The sequence below is a fragment of the Catharus ustulatus genome, chromosome 40, assembly GCF_009819885.2.
Source record: "Catharus ustulatus isolate bCatUst1 chromosome 40, bCatUst1.pri.v2, whole genome shotgun sequence".
In the NCBI taxonomy this organism is placed as follows: Eukaryota; Metazoa; Chordata; class Aves; order Passeriformes; family Turdidae; genus Catharus; species Catharus ustulatus.
Genome location: NC_046260.1, coordinates 161,701 through 181,314, shown reverse-complemented (window position 1 = coordinate 181,314; position 19,614 = coordinate 161,701). Strand labels below are relative to the sequence as shown.

General features: G+C 44.5%; 1 protein-coding gene across 1 annotated transcript in view; it reads left to right on the top strand.

Annotated features, from left to right (window-relative positions):
* The first annotated feature begins 1,384 nt into the window (after window positions 1–1,384).
* Window positions 1,385–19,614, top strand: part of RNF40 (ring finger protein 40) — a 54,408-nt gene continuing 36,178 nt past the window's right edge. Inside the window, exons 1-5 of the mRNA XM_033084516.1 lie at window positions 1,385–1,435; window positions 3,269–3,405; window positions 9,053–9,220; window positions 12,610–12,769; window positions 14,944–15,093. Of these exons, the coding sequence (XP_032940407.1) occupies window positions 3,274–3,405; window positions 9,053–9,220; window positions 12,610–12,769; window positions 14,944–15,093 (610 nt within the window). The 5' untranslated portion in view covers window positions 1,385–1,435; window positions 3,269–3,273. The remainder of the gene's footprint in view (window positions 1,436–3,268; window positions 3,406–9,052; window positions 9,221–12,609; window positions 12,770–14,943; window positions 15,094–19,614) is intronic.

The window sequence follows — 19,614 nt, the reverse complement described above, 5'->3', positions numbered from 1 at the left end:
CTGGGGGGAATTTGGGGGGGTTGGGGGCGGAGTTTGGGGGGGAATTTTTGGGGATTCCCAGAGAGATTTTTGGGGGATCCTCAGGGGGATTTTTTGGGATTTCAAGGAATTTTTGGGGGTGAATTTTTGGGGATTCCCAGAGAAATTTTGGGGGATCCTCAAGGGGATTTTTTTGGGATTTTAAGGAATTTTTGGGGGGTCCCCAGGGAGAATTTTGGGTTTTTTGGGGGGATTTTAAGAGAATTTTGGGATTCTCCAGGGTTTGCCTGGGGGTTTTTGGGGCTGGGGGGATTTTGGGGGGATCTCCAGGAAGATTTTGGGGTTCCCAGGTGGATTTTTGGGTTTTTTAGGGAATTTTTGGGGTTCCTAGGAAAATTTTGGCATCTCTTTTGGGGCTTATAGGGAATTTTTGGGGTTCCCAGAAGATTTTTGGGTTTCCCAGAGAATTTTTGGGGTCATCAGGGTGGATTTGGGGGTTTCTTTGGGGGTTTTTAGAAAATTTTGGGGTTCCTAGAGGGATTTTTGGGGTTCCCAGAAAGATTTTGGGGTCACTTTTTGAGATTTTTAGGAATTTTGGGGTTCCCAGGTGGATTTTGTGTCCCCAGGAAGATTATTGGTGTCTGTTTTGGGGATTTTTCAAGAATTTTTTGGGTCCTCAAAAAGATTTTTGGGGATTTTAGGGAATTTTTGGAGTCCCTGGGAAGATTTTGGGGGCTATTTGGGGATTTAAAAAAAGTTTTGGGGTTCTCAGGGGAATTTTGGCTCCCCAGGAAGATTTTGGGGTATTTTTTGGAAATTTTAAAGAATTTTGGGGTTCCCAGGTGGATTTTTGGGGTCTCTCTTTGGGATTTTAAAGACTATTGGGGTCTCCAGGAAGATTTTTGGGTCTCCTTTGGAGAGTTTTAATAAGTTTTGGGGTCTCCAGGTGGGATTTTGGGGTTCCCAGGTGGATTTTTGGGGTCTCTTTTTGGGATTTTAAAGAATTTGGGGATCTCCAGGAAGATTTTGGAGTCTTTTTTGGGGAGTTTTAATAAATTTTGGGGTCCCCAGAGGGATTTTTAGGGTTCCCATGGGGATTTTGTGAAGCTCCAGAATTTTCAGGTCTCCTGAGGGTCTCTCAGAGTTTTTGGGGGATCCCCAAAATTCCCGGAATCCCCAAAATCCCCCAAAACCCTTTTGCGGGCCCCACCGCCGCCATCGCCGCTTTAAGAGCTTCCCTTTACCCCTTTAAGAACCGCGGTTGCTCCTTTTCCCCGCCTTCCCCGTTACCATAACAACGAGGGCGTGGTTATGAATCCCAACCAATCAGAACGCGTAGTTGCGAGTTGGGGGCGTGACCAGCGAAGCTCAGCCAATCAGCGTTCGCAGTGGGCGTGTCCGCGCATGCGCGGTTCCTCCGCGCCGCCAGGGGGCGCTGACGGCGGCTCCGGCTCCGGTGAGCTCTGAGGGGGGGGCGGGAAAAGCTTTAAAAGAAAACCCAAAAAAAGCCCCAAAATCGCTGGAAATCGACCCAAAATGATCCCAAATCCCTTCGGAATCGCCCCCGAATCCTCCCCGAGCTTTCCCGGCCGCTCCGAGGTTCCGTTCCCGCCCTTTTCCCTCAGGGTTCCCTCACGCCGCCATTTTGGCCCCTCAGGCGGCTCCGGGCTCTCAAAGGCCCCAAAATCGCTCGAATTTGGCCCAAAATTCCCCAAATTCCTTCCCGTGACCCTTTCAAATCCATTTTATGGCGCTCAGGTTCCTTTCCCGTTTAAAAATCTCCAAATTGTTCCCGAAATTTTTTTTCTGAGGTTTCCCAAAGGTTCCAGAGTCACATAATCCGGTAAAATGTTCCCAAAATCCGTCTCGAAAATTCAAAATTCGCCAAAATGTTCCCAAATTCCGTCTGGGAAACCCAAAATGTCCCCAAATTTCATTTTAAAAACCCAAAAATGTCCCAAAATGTCTCCAAATTTCATCTCAAAAACGCAAAAATGTCCCAAAATGTCCCCAGATTTAATCCCAAAAACCCAAAAATTTCCCCAAATCTCGTCCCCAAAACCCCAAACTTTCCTTCTGTCCCAAAAATCCCCACATTTGCTTTTTTTTTTACCCCATAATTGGCTTTTTTTGCCCCACAATCTGCTTTAATCTCCCTAAAATTTACATTTTTTTCCCCCAAAAAACCCCTTAAAAAATGAAATTTTCCCCAGAAACTTCACATTAGCCCCGAAATTATTTTTAAAGATCCCAAAAATGATAAAAAACCCCCAAAACTTTCCTAAAATTCCCCCAAATCCACCCAAAATTCCCACAAAAATCCTACCCAGACCCCCCAAAAACCTCTCAAAACCCCTAAATTCCCCCAAAATTTCCCAAAATCCCCCAAAATTTCCCCTAAAATTCCCCAAAAATCCCCCCAGGACCCCCCAAATTTTACCCAAATTTCTTCAGGACCCCCAAAAATTTCCCAAAATTTCCTCTAAAATCTCCTAAAATTCCCAAAATCCCCCCAAAAATTACTCAAATCCCCCAGGATCCCCCAAAATTTCACCCAAATTCCTCCTGGACCTCCAAAATTCCCCCCAAATTTCCCCAATTCCCCCTTAAAACTCACTAAAATTTTCCAAAATCCCCCCAAAAATTTCCCCAAATCCCCCTAAAATCCCCCCCAGGACCCCCAAATCCACTCAGGATCCCCCAAAATTCCCTAAAATCCTCCCAGGATCCCCCCAAAATCCTCCCCAGGATCCCCCAAAATCTCTCAAGGACCCCCCAAAATTCCTCCAGGATCCCCCAAACCCCCCCAGGACCCCCTAAAATTCCCAGAAATCCCCCTAAGACCTTCTAGACCCCCTCAGGACCCCCCTAAAATCCCTCAAGGACCCCCCAAATTTTCCCCAGGACCCCCCAAATCCCCCCCAGGACCCCCTAAAATTCCCAAAAATCCCCCCAAGACCCCCCTAAACTTCCCCAGGACCCCCCAAAAATCCCTCAAGGACTCCCCAAACCCCCCAGTTCTCCCCCAAGACCCCCCTAAACCCCTTCAGGACCCCCCAAATCCTCCCCAGGAAGCCCCAAATTCCCTCAGGACCCCCCAGATTTCCCCAGGACCCCCCAAAATCCCTCAAGGACCCTCCCAGGAACCCCAAAATCCCCCCCAGGACCCCCCAAATCCTCCTCAGGACCCCCTAAAATTCCCAAAAATCCTCCCAAGACTCCTGAAATCCTCCCCAGGACCCCCCAAATCCCCCCCAAACCCCCCCTGACCCCTCCCCTCCCCCCCCAGGTACCATGGCCGGGGTCGGGGCCAAGCGAGGACCCCCCGAGGCCGGGGGGGGCCCCCCCGAGAAGAGACCCCCGAGGGAGGAGCAGCCCCCGACCACCCTGATCGAGCCCCTGCGCCTGGGGGGCATCTCATCCACGGTGAGAGCACCTGAGATACACCTGGGGGGGGGTAAAAACACACCTGGGGGGGTAAAAACACACCTGGGGTACACCTGGGCAGGGTTAAACCCCACCCTGATCGAGCCCCTGCGCCTGGGGGGCATCTCATCCACGGTGAGAGCACCTGAGATACACCTGGGATACACCTGGGGGGGCTAAAAATACACCTGGGGGGGTAAAAACACACCTGGGTACACCTGGGCACACCTGGGATACACCTGGGTACACCTGGGCAGGGTTAAACCCCACCCTCATTGAGCCCCTGCGCCTGGGGGGCATCTCATCCACGGTGAGAGCACCTGAGATACACCTGGGGGAGTAAAAACACACCTGAGATACACCTGGGGGGGTAAAAAACACACCTGGGGTACACCTGAGCACACCTGGGTACACCTGGGGGGGAAAAAACACACCTGGGATACACCTGGGATACACCTGGGGGGGGTAAAAACACACCTGGGGTACACCTGGGATACACCTGGGGAGGGTAAAAACACACCTGGGGGAGGTAAAAACACACCTGAGATACACCTGGGGGGGAAAAACACACCTGGGACACACCTGAGCACACCTGAGATACAACTGGGCAGGGTTAAACCCCGCCCTGATCGAGCCCCTGCGCCTGGGGGGCATCTCATCCACGGTGAGAGCACCTGGGGAGGGTAAAAATACACCTGGGGTACACCTGGGGGGGTAAAAATACACCTGGGGTACACCTGGGCACACCTGAGATACACCTGAGCACACCTGAGATACACCTGGGCAGGGTTAAACCCCACCCTGATCGAGCCCCTGCGCCTGGGGGGCATCTCATCCACGGTGAGAGCACCTGGGGGGGTAAAAATACACCTGGGTACACCTGGGGGGGTAAAAACACACCTGGGTACACCTGGGCAGGGTTAAACCCCACCCTGATTGAACCCCTGCGCCTGGGGGGCATCTCATCCACGGTGAGAGCACCTGAGATACACCTGGGGGGAGAAAAACACACCTGGGGGGGTAAAAACACACCTGAGCACACCTGGGTACACCTGGGCAGGGTTAAACCCCACCCTGATTGAACCCCTGCGCCTGGGGGGCATCTCATCCACGGTGAGAACACCTGGGGGGGGTAAAAACACACCTGAGATACACCTGGGATACACCTGAGCAGGGTTAAACCCACCTGGGATGCACCTGAGCACACCTGGGGGGGAAAAACCACACCTGGGTACACCTGGGCACACCTGGGCACACCTGGGTACATGTGGGACACACCTGGGCACACCTGGCCAGAGCTGGAGGGATAAAAACTCACCTGGATTCCTGTGGTAACCGCACAGGTACAGTGCTGTTTGTTTGTGTCTCACCTGTCTCACCTGTCTCACCTGTGTCTCACCTGTCTCACCTGTGTCTCACCTGTGTCTCACCTGTCTCACCTGTCTCTCACCTGTGTCTCACCTGTCTTACCTGTCTCTCACCTGTGTCTCACCTGTGTCTCACCTGTGTCTCACCTATCTCACCTGTGTCTCACCTGTGTCTCACCTGTGTCTCACCTGTCTCACCTGTGTCTCACCTGTCTTACCTCTCACCTGTGTCTCACCTGTCTCACCTGTGTCTCACCTGTGTCTCACCTGTGTCTCACCTGTCTCACCTGTGTCTCACCTGTCTTACCTCTCACCTGTGTCTCACCTGTCTCACCTGTGTCTCACCTGTGTCTCACCTGTGTCTCACCTGTCTCTCACCTGTGTCTCACCTGTCTTACCTGTCTCTCACCTGTGTCTCACTTGTCTCACCTGTGTCTCACCTGTGTCTCACCTGTGTCTCACCTGTGTCTCACCTGTCTCACCTGTGTCTCACCTGTCTTATTTCTTACCTGTTCCACCTGTATCTCACCTGTACAGGAAAAAACGGATGTCGGGGTGTTGATATTCTGGAACAACCAGCTGCCTCACCTGTCCCTCACCTGTCTGCATCTCACCTGTCTCACCTGTCTCACCTGTGTCTCACCTGTCTCACCTGTCTCACCCGTGTCTCACCTGTGTCTCACCTGTATCTCACCTGTCTCACCTGTCTCACCTGTCTCACCTGTGTCTCACCTGTGTCTCACCTGTGTCTCACCTGTCTCACCTGTGTCTCACCTGTGTCTCACCTGTGTCTCACCTGTGTCTCACCTGTCTGTGTCTCACCTGTCTCACCTGTGCAGGAAGAAATGGATGTCAAGGTGCTGCAGTTCCGGAACAAGAAGCTCTCTCACCTGTCCCTTACCTATGTCTCACCTGTCTCACCTATGTCTCACCTGTGTCACCTGTGTCTCACCTGTGTCTCACCTGTCTCACCTGTGTCCCACCTGTATCTCACCTGTCTCACCTGTGTCTCACCTGTGTCTCACCTGTGTCTCACCTGTGTCACCTGTGTCTCACCTGTGTCACCTGTGTCTCACCTGTCTCACCTGTACAGGAGGAGATGGATGTCAAGGCGCTGCAGTTCCGGAACAAGAAGCTCTCTCACCTGTCCCTTACCTGTCTGATCTCACCTGTCTAACCTGTGTCTCACTCGTCTAATTTTACCTGTATCTCATCTATTTCTCACCCATGTCTCACCTGTCTCACCTGTCTGATCTCACCTGTGTCTCACCTGTGTCTCACCTGTCTCTCACCTGTCTCACCTGTGTCTCACCTGTATCTCACCTGTCTCTCACTTGTCTCACCTGTGTCTCACCTGTGTCTCACCTGTCTCACCTGTGTCTCACCTGTCTCACCTGTGTCTCACCTGTGTCTCACCTGTGTCTCACTGTCTCTCACCTGTGTCTCACCTGTGTCTCACCTGTGTCTCACCTGTGTCTCACCTGTCTCACCTGTCTCACCCGTGTCTCACCTGTGTCTCACCTGTGTCTCACCTGTCTCACCTGTCTCACCTGTCTCACCTGTGTCTCACCTGTGTCTCACCTGTGTCTCACCTGTGTCTCACCTGTCTCACCTGTGTCTCACCTGTCTCACCTGTGTCTCACCTGTGTCTCACCTGTCTGTGTCTCACCTGTCTCACCTGTGCAGGAAGAAATGGATGTCAAGGTGCTGCAGTTCCGGAACAAGAAGCTCTCTCACCTGTCCCTTACCTATGTCTCACCTGTCTCACCTATGTCTCACCTGTGTCACCTGTGTCTCACCTGTGTCTCACCTGTCTCACCTGTGTCCCACCTGTATCTCACCTGTCTCACCTGTGTCTCACCTGTGTCTCACCTGTGTCTCACCTGTGTCACCTGTGTCTCACCTGTGTCACCTGTGTCTCACCTGTCTCACCTGTACAGGAGGAGATGGATGTCAAGGCGCTGCAGTTCCGGAACAAGAAGCTCTCTCACCTGTCCCTTACCTGTCTGATCTCACCTGTCTAACCTGTGTCTCACTCGTCTAATTTTACCTGTATCTCATCTATTTCTCACCCATGTCTCACCTGTCTCACCTGTCTGATCTCACCTGTGTCTCACCTGTGTCTCACCTGTCTCTCACCTGTCTCACCTGTCTCTCACTTGTCTCACCTGTGTCTCACCTGTGTCTCACCTGTCTCACCTGTGTCTCACCTGTGTCTCACCTGTCTCACCCGTGTCTCACCTGTGTCTCACCTGTATCTCACCTGTCTCACCTGTCTCACCTGTCTCACCTGTGTCTCACCTGTGTCTCACCTGTGTCTCACCTGTGTCTCACCTGTCTCACCTGTGTCTCACCTGTCTTATTTCTTACCTGTTCCACCTGTATCTCACCTGTACAGGAAAAAACGGATGTCGGGGTGTTGATATTCTGGAACAACCAGCTGCCTCACCTGTCCCTCACCTGTCTGCATCTCACCTGTCTCACCTGTCTCACCTGTGTCTCACCTGTCTCACCTGTCTGATCTCACCTGTGTCTCACCTGTGTCTCACCTGTCTCTCACCTGTCTCACCTGTGTCTCACCTGTATCTCACCTGTCTCTCACTTGTCTCACCTGTGTCTCACCTGTGTCTCACCTGTCTCACCTGTGTCTCACCTGTCTCACCTGTGTCTCACCTGTGTCTCACCTGTGTCTCACTGTCTCTCACCTGTGTCTCACCTGTGTCTCACCTGTGTCTCACCTGTGTCTCACCTGTCTCACCTGTCTCACCCGTGTCTCACCTGTGTCTCACCTGTGTCTCACCTGTCTCACCTGTCTCACCTGTCTCACCTGTGTCTCACCTGTGTCTCACCTGTGTCTCACCTGTGTCTCACCTGTCTCACCTGTGTCTCACCTGTGTCTCACCTGTGTCTCACCTGTGTCTCACCTGTCTGTGTCTCACCTGTCTCACCTGTGCAGGAAGAAATGGATGTCAAGGTGCTGCAGTTCCGGAACAAGAAGCTCTCTCACCTGTCCCTTACCTATGTCTCACCTGTCTCACCTATGTCTCACCTGTGTCACCTGTGTCTCACCTGTGTCTCACCTGTCTCACCTGTGTCCCACCTGTATCTCACCTGTCTCACCTGTGTCTCACCTGTGTCTCACCTGTGTCTCACCTGTGTCACCTGTGTCTCACCTGTGTCACCTGTGTCTCACCTGTCTCACCTGTACAGGAGGAGATGGATGTCAAGGCGCTGCAGTTCCGGAACAAGAAGCTCTCTCACCTGTCCCTTACCTGTCTGATCTCACCTGTCTAACCTGTGTCTCACTCGTCTAATTTTACCTGTATCTCATCTATTTCTCACCCATGTCTCACCTGTCTCACCTGTCTGATCTCACCTGTGTCTCACCTGTGTCTCACCTGTCTCTCACCTGTCTCACCTGTCTCTCACTTGTCTCACCTGTGTCTCACCTGTGTCTCACCTGTCTCACCTGTGTCTCACCTGTCTCACCTGTGTCTCACCTGTGTCTCACCTGTGTCTCACTTGTCTCACCTGTGTCTCACCTGTGTCTCACCTGTCTCACCTGTGTCTCACCTGTCTCACCTGTGTCTCACCTGTGTCTCACCTGTGTCTCACTGTCTCTCACCTGTGTCTCACCTGTGTCTCACCTGTGTCTCACCTGTGTCTCACCTGTCTCACCTGTCCCTTACCTCTCTCACCTGTCTGTCACTCACCTGTCTGATCTCACCTGCACAGCAGGAGATGGACGTCAAGGTGCTGCAGTTCCGGAACAAGAAGCTCTCTCACCTGTCTGTGTCTCACCTGTCTCACCTGTCCCTTACCTGTCTCACCTGTCTCACCTGTCTGTGTCTCACCTGTCCCTTACCTGTCTCACCTGTGCAGGAAGAAATGGACATCAAGGCGCTGCAGTTCCGGAGCAAGAAGCTCTCTCACCTGTCCCTTACCTGTCTCACCTGCGCAGGAGGAGATGGACGTCAAGGTGCTGCAGTTCCGGAACAAGAAGCTCTCTCACCTGTCCCTTACCTGTCTGATCTCACCTGTCTAACCTGTGTCTCACTCGTCTAATTTTACCTGTATCTCACGTATTTCTCACCCATATCTCACCTGTGTCTCACCTGTCTCACCTGTCTCTCACCTGTGTCTCACCTGTGTCTCACCTGTCTGTGTCTCACCTGTCCCTTACCTGTCTCACCTGTCTGATCTCACCTGTCTGTATCTCACCTGTGTCTCACCTCTCTCACCTGTCCCTTACCTGTCCCTTACCTGTCTCACCTGCACAGGAGGAGATGGATGTCAAGGTGCTGCAGTTCCGGAACAAGAAGCTGGCCGAGCGCCTGGAGCAGCGCCAGGTGTGCGAGGACGAGCTCCGCGAGAGGATCGAGAAGCTGGAGAAGCGCCAGGCCACCGACGACGCCACCCTGCACCTGGTGAACAGATTCTGGGCACAGGTAACGCACCTGGGTGCACCTGGGGACACCTGGGTTACCTGGGATACACCTGGGTACACCTGGGATACACCTGGGATACACCTGGGCACACCTGGGATACACCTGGGATACACCTGGGATACACCTGGGCACACCTGGGATACACCTGGGCACACCTGGGCACACCTGGGACATGTAAAACACAAGAAAATGGGGTTTAAATAATAAAAAATGGGGTTTGAGGCGTTAAAAACTCACCTGGGCACAGGTGACTCACTTGGGCACACCTGGGCGCAGGTGAAACTCACCTGAGATACACCTGGGACAGGTAACACACAAAAAATGGGGTTAAAATAATAAAAAAGGGGATTTGAGGCATTAAAAACTCACCTGGGCACACCTGGGACAGGTGGGACTCACATAGGCACAGGTAACGCACCTGGGCTCATCTGGGACAGGTAAAACACAAAAAAATGGGGTTAAAATAGAAAAAAAATGGGGATTTAGTACTAAAAATGGGGTTGTGGGCTCCAAAATCACACCTGGGGCAGGTGAGACTCACCTGGGCACACCTGGGCTCACCTGGGACAGGTAGCACAAAAAAATGGGGTTAGAGTAGCAAAATATGGGGATTTTGGCACTAAAAATGGGGGTTTAGCACTAAAAATGGGGTTGTGGACTCTAAAATCACACCTGAGCACAGGTGAGACTCACCTGGGCACACCTGGGACAGGTAACACAAAACAAATGGAGTTAAAATAGAAAAAAATGGCGATTAAGGCATTAAAAATTCACCTGGGCACACCTGGGCAAAGGTGACACACCTGGGCACACCTGGGCATGGGGAGACTCACCTGGGACAGGTAACACCAAAAAAATGGGGTTAAAATAGCAAAAAATGGGGATTTTAGAACTAAAAACTCACCTGGGCACACCTGAGATGGGGGCGGGGCCGGAATCTTTGGGCATTAATTTCTCGTTAATTTCTTGTTAATGTCTGATTAATTTCTCATCAATTTGTGGTTGATTGTTCACTAATTTTTGGTTAATTTCTGATTAATTTCTGATTAATTTCTCATTAATTTCTCATTAATTTCTGGTTAATACTTCATTAATTTCTTGTTTATTTCTTGTTAAGTTCTGGTTAATTTCTCATTAATTTCTCATTAATTTCTGGTTAATATTTTATTAATTTCTACTTAATTTCTTGTTAATTTCTGATTAATTTTTCATTGATTTCTTGTTAATTTCTTGTTAGTTTCTCATTAATTTGTGGTTAATTTTTCATTAATTTCTGGTTAATTTCTCGTTAATTTCTTATTAATTTCTCACGAATTTCTGGTTAATTTCTCGTTAATTTTTGGTTAATTTCTTATCAATTTCTGGTTAGTTTCTCATTAATTTCTGGTTAATTTTTCATTAATTTCTGGTTAATTTCTAATTAATTTCTTGTTAATCTGTGTTAATTTCTCGTTAATTTCTGGTTAATTTTTTCATTAATTTCTTGTTAATTTCTGGTTAATTTCTCATTAATTTCTGGTTAATTTGTGGTTAATTTTTCATTAATTTCTGGTTAATTTCTAATTAATTTCTGATTAGTTTCTTGTTAATTTCTCATTAATTTCTTGTTAATTTTCGGTTAATTTTTCATTAATTTCTACTAAATTTCTAATTAATTTCTTGTTAATTTGTGTTAATTCCTCGTTAATTTCTGGTTAATTTTTCATTAAGTTCCGGTTAATTTCTAATTAATTTCTCGTTAGTTTTTGTTAATTTCTTGTTAATTTCTTGTTAATTTTTCATTAATTTCTGGTTAATTTCTAATTAATTTCTCATTAATTTTTGTTAATTTCTTGTTAATTTTTGGTTAATTTTTCATTAATTTCTGGTCAATTTTGCATTAATTTCTCATTAATTTCTCGTTAATTTGGGGATTTTTTTAACGCTTTCCTGCCCAGCTGCACTCCGAGATTTTTGGGGATTTTTGGGGGATTTTTGTAGGGATTAATTAAGATTAATTTCTAATTAATTTCTAATTAATTTCTCATTAATAAATAATTAATTTCTAATTATTTTTGTGTTTTTAACCCCTTCCTGCCCAGCTGGACTCGGAGGTCCAGGCCCATTTTTGGGATTAAATTTGGGTTAATTTGATTGAAGTTTGGGATTTTTGGGGTGAGATTTTTTTTTAATAATTAAGATATTAATTTCTCATGAATTCCTGATTAATTTCCAATTAATTTTATATTTTTTAACCCCTTCCTGCCCAGCTGCACTCAGAGCTCCAGGCCCTTTTTTGGGGTTAAATTTGGGATTTTTGGGGTGAATTTTTTTTTATTAATTACGGTTAATTTGTAATTAATTTTTTATTAAATTTTAATGAATTTTTAATTTATTCTGTATTTTTTAACCCTTTCTTGCCCAGCTGGACTCCGAAGTCCAGGCCCTTTTTGGGGTTAAATTTGGGATTTTTGGGGTGGATTTTTTTCCATTAATTTTAAATTAGTTTCTAATTAATTTCTAATTAATTTCTGATTGATTTCTAATTAATTTTATATTTTTTAACCCCTTCCTGCCCAACTGGACTCTGAAGTGCAGGCCCTTTTTGGGGTTAAATTTGGGATTTTTACAGTTATATTTGGGATTTTTGGGGTGAATTTTTTTTTTATTAATTACAGTTAATTTGTAATTAAATTTTCATTAAGGTTTAATGGATTTCTAATTAATTCTGTATTTTTTAACCCCTTCCTGCCCAGCTGGACTCTGAAGTGCAGGCCCTTTTTTGGGGTTAAATTTGGGATTTTTGGGGTTTTTTAGGGTGAATTTTTTTTTATTTAATTGTGGTTAATTTCTCGTTAATTTCTAATTAATTTCCCATTAATTCCTGATTGATTTCTAATGAAGTTTGTATTTTTTAACCCCTTCCTGCCCTGCTGGACTCGGAGGTTCAGGCCCTTTTTGGGGTTAAATTTGGGATTTTTAGGGTGAATATTTTTAATAAATCCTGATTAATTTCTCATTAATTTTTTATTAAGTTTTAATGAATTTTTGATTAATTGTGGATGTTTTTAACCCTTTCCTGCCCAGCTGGACTCGGAGGTGCAGGCCCTTTTTTGGGGTTAAATTTGGGATTTTTGGGGTTAAATTTGACATTTTTGGGTTTATATTTTTCGGGATTCTTTTTCATTAATTTGTCATTAATTTCTGATTAATTTCTAATTAATTGTGGATGTTTTTAACCCCTTCCTGCCCAGCTGGACTCGGAACTCCAGGCCCTTTTTTGGGGTTAAATTTGGGATTTTTGGGGTTAAATTTGAGATTTTTGGGGTGAATTTTTTTTCATTAATTTCTCATTGAGTTCTCATTAATTTTTAATTAATTGTGGATGTTTTTAACCCCTTCCTGCCCAGCTGGACTCGGAGGTCCAGGCCCTGCTGCGCCGCTGTGACGGGGACGGGGCCGGGGGAGGGGCCGGGGGTGGGGGAGGGGCGGCCCCGCCCCCCCCCGGGGACCCCCCCGGGGACCCCCCCGAGCCCCCCCTGAACCCCCCCGGGGACGGAGACAGGAGAGGTCAGAGGGGATTCTGGGATTTTGGGGGAATTTGGGATTTTTGGGAAAAATTTTGGGATTTTTAGGGTGAAATTTGGGGAAAAATTGGGGATTTTTAGGGTGGAATTTGGGATTTTTGGGGAATTTTTGAGCAAATTTTGGGAGGTTTGGGGGGAAATTTGGGATTTTTAGGGGGAAATTTTGGGATTTTTGGGGGGAAATTTTGGGAATTTTAGGGGAATTTTGGGGAAATTCGGGGATTTTTAGGGTGAAATTTGGGATTTGTGGGGAATTTTGGGGCAAAATTTGGGGTTTTGGGGGGAAATTTTGGGATTTTTAGGGTGAAGTTGGGAGGAATTTGGAAATTTTGGGAAAATTTTGGGATTTATGGGGAAATTTTGTGGGAAGTGTTGGGATTTTGGGGAAATTTTGGGGTGAAAATTTGGGATTTTTCAGGAATTTTGGGGCAATTTTTGAGGTTTTTTGGGGGAATTTTTGGGGATTTTTTGGGTGAAATTTGGGAGGAGTTTGGGGATTTTTGGGAAATTTTGGGGTAAAATTTGGAATTCTAGGGGAATTTTGGGGGAAAATTTGGGATTTTTGGGGAATTTTGGGGAATTTTTGGGTGGAAATTTGGAATTTTAGAGGGAAAGTTTGGGGAAATTTTGGGAATTCTGGGATTTTTAGGGAAAAATTTGGAATTTTAGGGGAATTTTTGTGGTAAATTTGTTGTCTTTTGGGCAAAAATTGGGGATTTTGGGGTAATTTTGGGGGATTTTTGGGGAAAATTTGGGGTTTTGGGGGGAAATTTTGGGGTTTTTGGGAATTTTGGGAGGAAAACTTGGAATTTTAGGGAAATTTTGGGGCAAAATTTGGGAGTTTAAGGGGAAATTTGAGGATTTTTAGGGTGAAGTTTGGGAGGAATTTGGGATTTTTTAGGGAAAAATTTGGGATTTCTTGGGAAATTTTGGGGAGAAAATTTGGGGTGGAAATACGGGATTTTTAGGGGTAAATTTGGAATTTTGGGGACATTTTGGGGAGAAAATTTTCTATTTTTGTGGAATTTTGGGGGGGATATTTGAAGGTTTTGGGGAATTTTAGGGGAAATTTTGGGAATTTTGGGGAAAATTTTGGGGTTTTTGAGGGGAAATTTTTGGATTTTTGGGGGAAGTTTTGGGGGGAAATTTTGAGATTTTTTAGGTTGAAGTTTGGGAGAAATTTGGGATTTTGGGGGAAAATTTGGGGAATTTTGGAAATTTTGGGATTTTTAGGGTGAAATTTGGGAGGAATTTGGGGAATTTGGGGGAAAATTTAGAATTTTAGGTGGAAATTTGGGGGTTCTGGCAATTTTTGGGAGGGAAATTTGGGATTTTTGGGAAAATTTGGGGCAAAATTTGAGATTTTTGGAGGAATTTGGGAAAAATTGGGGAGTTTTGGGGGGAATTTTGGGATTTTCAGGGAATTATGGGGGAAAATTTGGGGATTTTTGGGAAATTTTGATTTTTTTAGGGGGAATTTTGGAGGGAAAATTGGGGATTTTCAGGGAGTTGGGGCAAAATTTGGGATTTTGGGGGAAAATTTTGGGAGTTTTGGGAATTTCTGGGCAGGAATTTGGGATTTTTGGGACATTTTGGGGATAATTTAGATTTTGGGGGGAATTTTGGGGGGAGTTTTGAGGTTTTTGGGGGGAATTTTTGGTAAATTGGGGGGAATTTGGGGAATTTTTGGGAAACCTTGTGGGATATTTGGGGAAAGTTTTGGGAATTTTGGGGGAATTTGGGATTTTAGGGGAATTTTGGGGGAATATTTGGGATTTTGGGAAGAATTTGGGAAAATTTTGGGGAAAATTTTGGGAGAAATTTGCGATTTTTGAGAAATTTTGGGGCAAAATTTGGGGGGTTGGGGAAAATTGGGATTTTTAGGGTGAAATTTTTGGGGAATTTGGGGATATTTTGGGGAAATTTTGGGAAATTTTGGGAAAATCTGGGATTTTGGGGGAAAATTTTGGGATTTTGGGGGAGGTTGGGGGGAAATTCGAGATTTTGGGGGAGAATTTGGGGAAATTTGGGATTTTTGGGGGGTAAAATTTTGAATTTTAGTGGAATTTTGGTGGAATATTTGAGGGTTTTGAGGAATTAATATTGATTGTGAATTATTAATAATTATTATTAATTAGTGTTAATTATCAATTGCAGAGCCCTGGGGGGGTCCCGAGGAGGGCGTGGCCGCCGCCCCTCCCCCGCCCCGGCTCAGCTTCGCCCCCGAGGCCGTGGCCAGGCTGGGGGGGGCCCTGGGCAGGGTCCAGAGGGGAATTCACCAGGTGGGGGCGCACCTGAGCAACACAGGTGAGTCAAAATACACCTGGGGACAGGTAAAATACACCTGGGACAGGTAACACACACCTGGGACACACCTGGGACAGGTAACACACACCTGGGACAGGTAACACACACCTGGGACAGGTAACACACACCTGGACAGGTAACACACACCTGGGACAGGTAAAATATACCTGGGGACAGGTAACACACCTGGGGACGGGTAACACACACCTGGGACAGGTAACACACACCTGGGACAGGTAACACACACCTGGGGACGGGTAACACACACCTGGGACAGGTAACACACACCTGGGACAGGTAACACACACCTGGGGACAGGTAACACACACCTGGGACAGGTAACACACACCTGGGACAGGTAACACACACCTGGGGACGGGTAACACACACCTGGGACAGGTAACACACACCTGGGACAGGTAACACACACCTGGGACAGGTAACACACACCTGGGGACGGGTAACACACACCTGGGACAGGTAACACACACCTGGGACAGGTAACACACACCTGGGGACAGGTAACACACACCTGGGACAGGTAACACACACCTGGGACAGGTAACACACACCTGGGGACGGGTAACACACACCTGGGACAGGTAACACACACCTGGGACAGGTAACACACACCTGGGACAGGTAACACACACCTGGGGACAGGTAACACACACCTGGGGACAGGTAACACACTTGGGGACAGGTAACACACACCTGGGACAGGTAACACACACCTGGGACAGGTAACACACACCTGGGACAGGTAACACACACCTGGGGACAGGTAACACACCTGGGGACAGGTAACACACCTGGGGACAGGTAACACACACCTGGGGACAGGTGACACACACCTGGGGATTTTTTAAAGAATTTTTTGGGATTTTTTTGGGAATTTTTGTGGATTTTTAATGGGAATTTTTGGGGGATTTTTTGGATATTTTGGGGATTTTTTTGGGATTTTTTAGGGATTTTTTGGGGATTTTTTAGGGATTTTTTTGGAATTTTTAGGGATTTTTAAGGGATTTTTTGGGGATTTTTTTGGATTTTTTGGGGATTTTTTTGGGATTTTTTGGGATTTTTTGGGGAATTTTTAGGGATTTTTTAGGGATTTTTTTGGATTTTTAGGGGATTTTTGGGGGATTTTTTTGGGATTTTTAGGGATTTTTAAGGGATTTTTTGGGGGTTTTTTTGGATTTTTAGGGGATTTTTGGGGGATTTTTTGGGATTTTTTGGGGAATTTTTAGGGATTTTTTGGGGAATTTTTTGTGGGAATTTTTTGGGGAACTTTGGGGAATTTTAAAAAAAAATTTGGGAATTTTTGTGGATTTTTAATGGGAATTTTTGGGGGAATTTTTGGGGAACTTTTGGGATTTTTTTATTATTTTTGTGGGAATTTTTGGGGGAATTTTTTTAATTTTTGGGAATTTTTTTTGTAATTTTCGGCGATTTTTTGTGGGAATTTTTGGAGAATTTTGGGGTATTTTTGGAATTTTTAGGGGATTTTTTGTGAGAATTTTTGGGGACTTTTATCAGAATTTTGGGGGGATTTTGTTTTTGGTTTTTTGGGGAACTTCTGGGAATTTTTGGGATTTTTTAAATTATTTTTTGTGGGATTTTTTTGGGGAATTTTGGGGAATTTTTAAAAAATTTTTGGGAAATTTTGGGGATTTTTAATGGGGATTTTTTGTGGATTTTTAATGGGAATTTTTTTGATTTTTTTTGAATTTTGGGGATTTTTTATATGATTTTTTGTGGGAATTTTATGGGGAATTTTGGGGAATTTTTAAAAAATTTTAGGGATTACTTTTTTAATTCTTGGGAATTTTTGAGGGATATTTTGAGAAATTTTGGGGGAATTTTGGGATATTTTTGGATTTTTTTTGGACTTTTTTGGGAGAATTTTTGGGGATTTTTATCGGAATTTTGGGGGGAATTTGGGGATTTTTGGGGGGAATTTTTTTGATTTTTTTTATTTTTGGGGGATTTTTGTGGGAATTTTTTAGAAATTTTGGGGAGTTTTTTGAGGAAATTTCAGGAATTTTTTTTTAATTTTTAGTGGAGATTTTAAAAAATTTTTATGGGATTTTTTGGGGATTTTTTTGGATTTTGGGATTTTCTGATTTGGGATTTTTGGGATGAATTTGGGGGATTTTGGCTCTGTAATTTTTGGGAAATTTTGGGGATTTTTAAAAAAATTTTTGGGATTTTTTGTGGAATTTTTAGGAATTTTTTTGGGAATTTTGGAGAATGTTTTTGGGAATTTTTTGGATTTTTTTCTATTTTTGGGGAATTTCTGATGGGAATTTTTTGGGGAATTTTTTGGATTTTGGGGTTTTATGATTTGGGATTTTTGGCGTGAATTCCAGGGATTTTGGGTCTGGAATTTTGGGGAATTTTTTTGGATTTTTTGTGGAATTTTTAGGAATTTTTGGGGAATTTTGGAGAATTTTTTGGGGGAGTTTTTTGGATTTTTTTAAATTTTTGGGGGATTTTTTTGGTGATTTTTTGAGTTTTTTGGAGAATTTTTGGGGATTTTTTTTGGGTTTTTGGGGGTTATTTTCTGTAATTTTAGGATTTTGATAATTTGGATTTTTGGGGTGAATTCAGGGGATTTTGGGGCATTTTGAGTGATTTTAATGAGAATTTTTTTATGATTTTTGGTGGAATTTTCAGGAATTTTGGGTCAATTTTGGCCGATTTTTTGGGGATTTTTTTCAGGATTTTTTGGGGGATATTTTTTAGGCTTTGGTTGATTTGAGATTTGTGATTTTTGGGTTAAGTTTTGTTGACTTTGGGTGTTTTTAATTGGAATTTTTGGGGGATTTTTTAGGATTTTTTTTGTGGTTTTGTGGAAATTTTTTGGAATTTTTATCGGAATTTTGGCGATGTTTTGGGGTTGTTTTCTGGGATTTTGGGATGTTCTGATTTGGGATTTTTGGGGTTAAATTGGGAGATTTTGTGTGTTTTCAATGAGAATTTTTTGGGGATTTTTTGGGATTTTTTTTGGTTTTTTGTGGAAATTTTTTGGAATTTTTATCGGAATTTTTTTAGGATTTTTTTGAGAATATTATTTAGGATTTGGTTGATTTGTGATTTGTGTTTTTTGGGGTGAATTTTGCTGATTTTGGGTGTTTTTAATGGGAATATTTTTGGGATTTTTTGGGATTTTTTTTTGGTTTTTGTGGAAATTTTTTTGAATTTTTATTGGAATTTCTCGAGGATTTTTTGGAGTTATTTTTTAGGATTTGATGATTTTGAGATTTGGATTTTTGGGTTAATTTTGGGGGATTTTGGGATTTTCTGATTTGGGATTTTTGGGGTGAATTTGGGGAATTTTGTGTCTGGAATTGCAGCTGCAGGACCCCGGGTTTGGGGAGATTTTTGTGGAATTTTCTGGAATTTTGGGTCATTTTTGGCCGATTTTTGTCGGATTTTTTTCAGGATTTTTTTGAGGATATTATTTAGCATTTGATAATTTTGATATTTGTATTTTTTGGGTTGAATTTTGTTGATTTTGGTTCTGTATCCCCAGCAGAGATGTCGGAGGCCGGGCGGGAGCTGCTGCGGGACCCCAAATTTGGGTCAATTCTGGCCAATTTTTGTCAGAATATTTTCAGGATTTTTTTGAGGATATTTTTTAGGATTTGGTTGATTTGTGATTTGTGATTTTTGGGGTGAATTTTGCTGATTTTGGGTGTTATCCCCAGCGGAGCTGTCGGAGGCCGGGCGGGAGCTGCTCCGGGACCCCAAATTTGGGTCAATTTTGATCGATTTTTGTCGGGTTTTTTTCAGGATTTTTTTGGGTGTATATTTTAGCATTTGATAATTTTGATAATTTGAATTTTTGGGTTCAATGTTGTTGATTTTGGGTGTTATCCCCAGCGGAGCTGTCGGAGGCCGGGCGGGAGCTGCTGCGGGACCCCAAATTTGGGGAGATTTTGGCCAATTTTTGTCAGATTTTTTTCAGGATTTTTTTGAGGTTATGTTTTAGCATTTGATAATTTTGATAATTTTGATTTTTGGGGTAAATTTGGGAGATTTTGGTATTTTCTGATTTGAGATTTTTGGGGTGAGTTTGGGGGATTTTGGGGTTTTTTGGGTGATTTTAGTGGGTTTTTCTTTGGGATTTTTGTGGGAACTTTTGCGAAATTTTGTGGAAGTTTTTTGGGAGTTTTTGGGAATTTTTTTGAATTTTTTGTGGGAATATTTTGGGTATTTTTGGGGGATTTTTTGGGGGATTTTTTTGAGGATATATTTTAGGATTTGATGTTTTGGATGACTTGGGTTTTTGGGGTGAATTTGGCTGATTTGGGGATTTTGATAATTTGGATTTTTGGGTGGAATTTGGGGGATTTTGGGGTATTTTGGGTGTTCTTAATGGGATTTTTGGGGAGATTTTTATGAGAATTTTTTGGGACTTTTTGGGTTTATTTTTGGGGGTTTAGGGATTTTCTGATTTGGAATTTTTGGGGTGAATTTGGGGGATTTTTGGGTGATTTTAACAGGATTTTTGGGGGG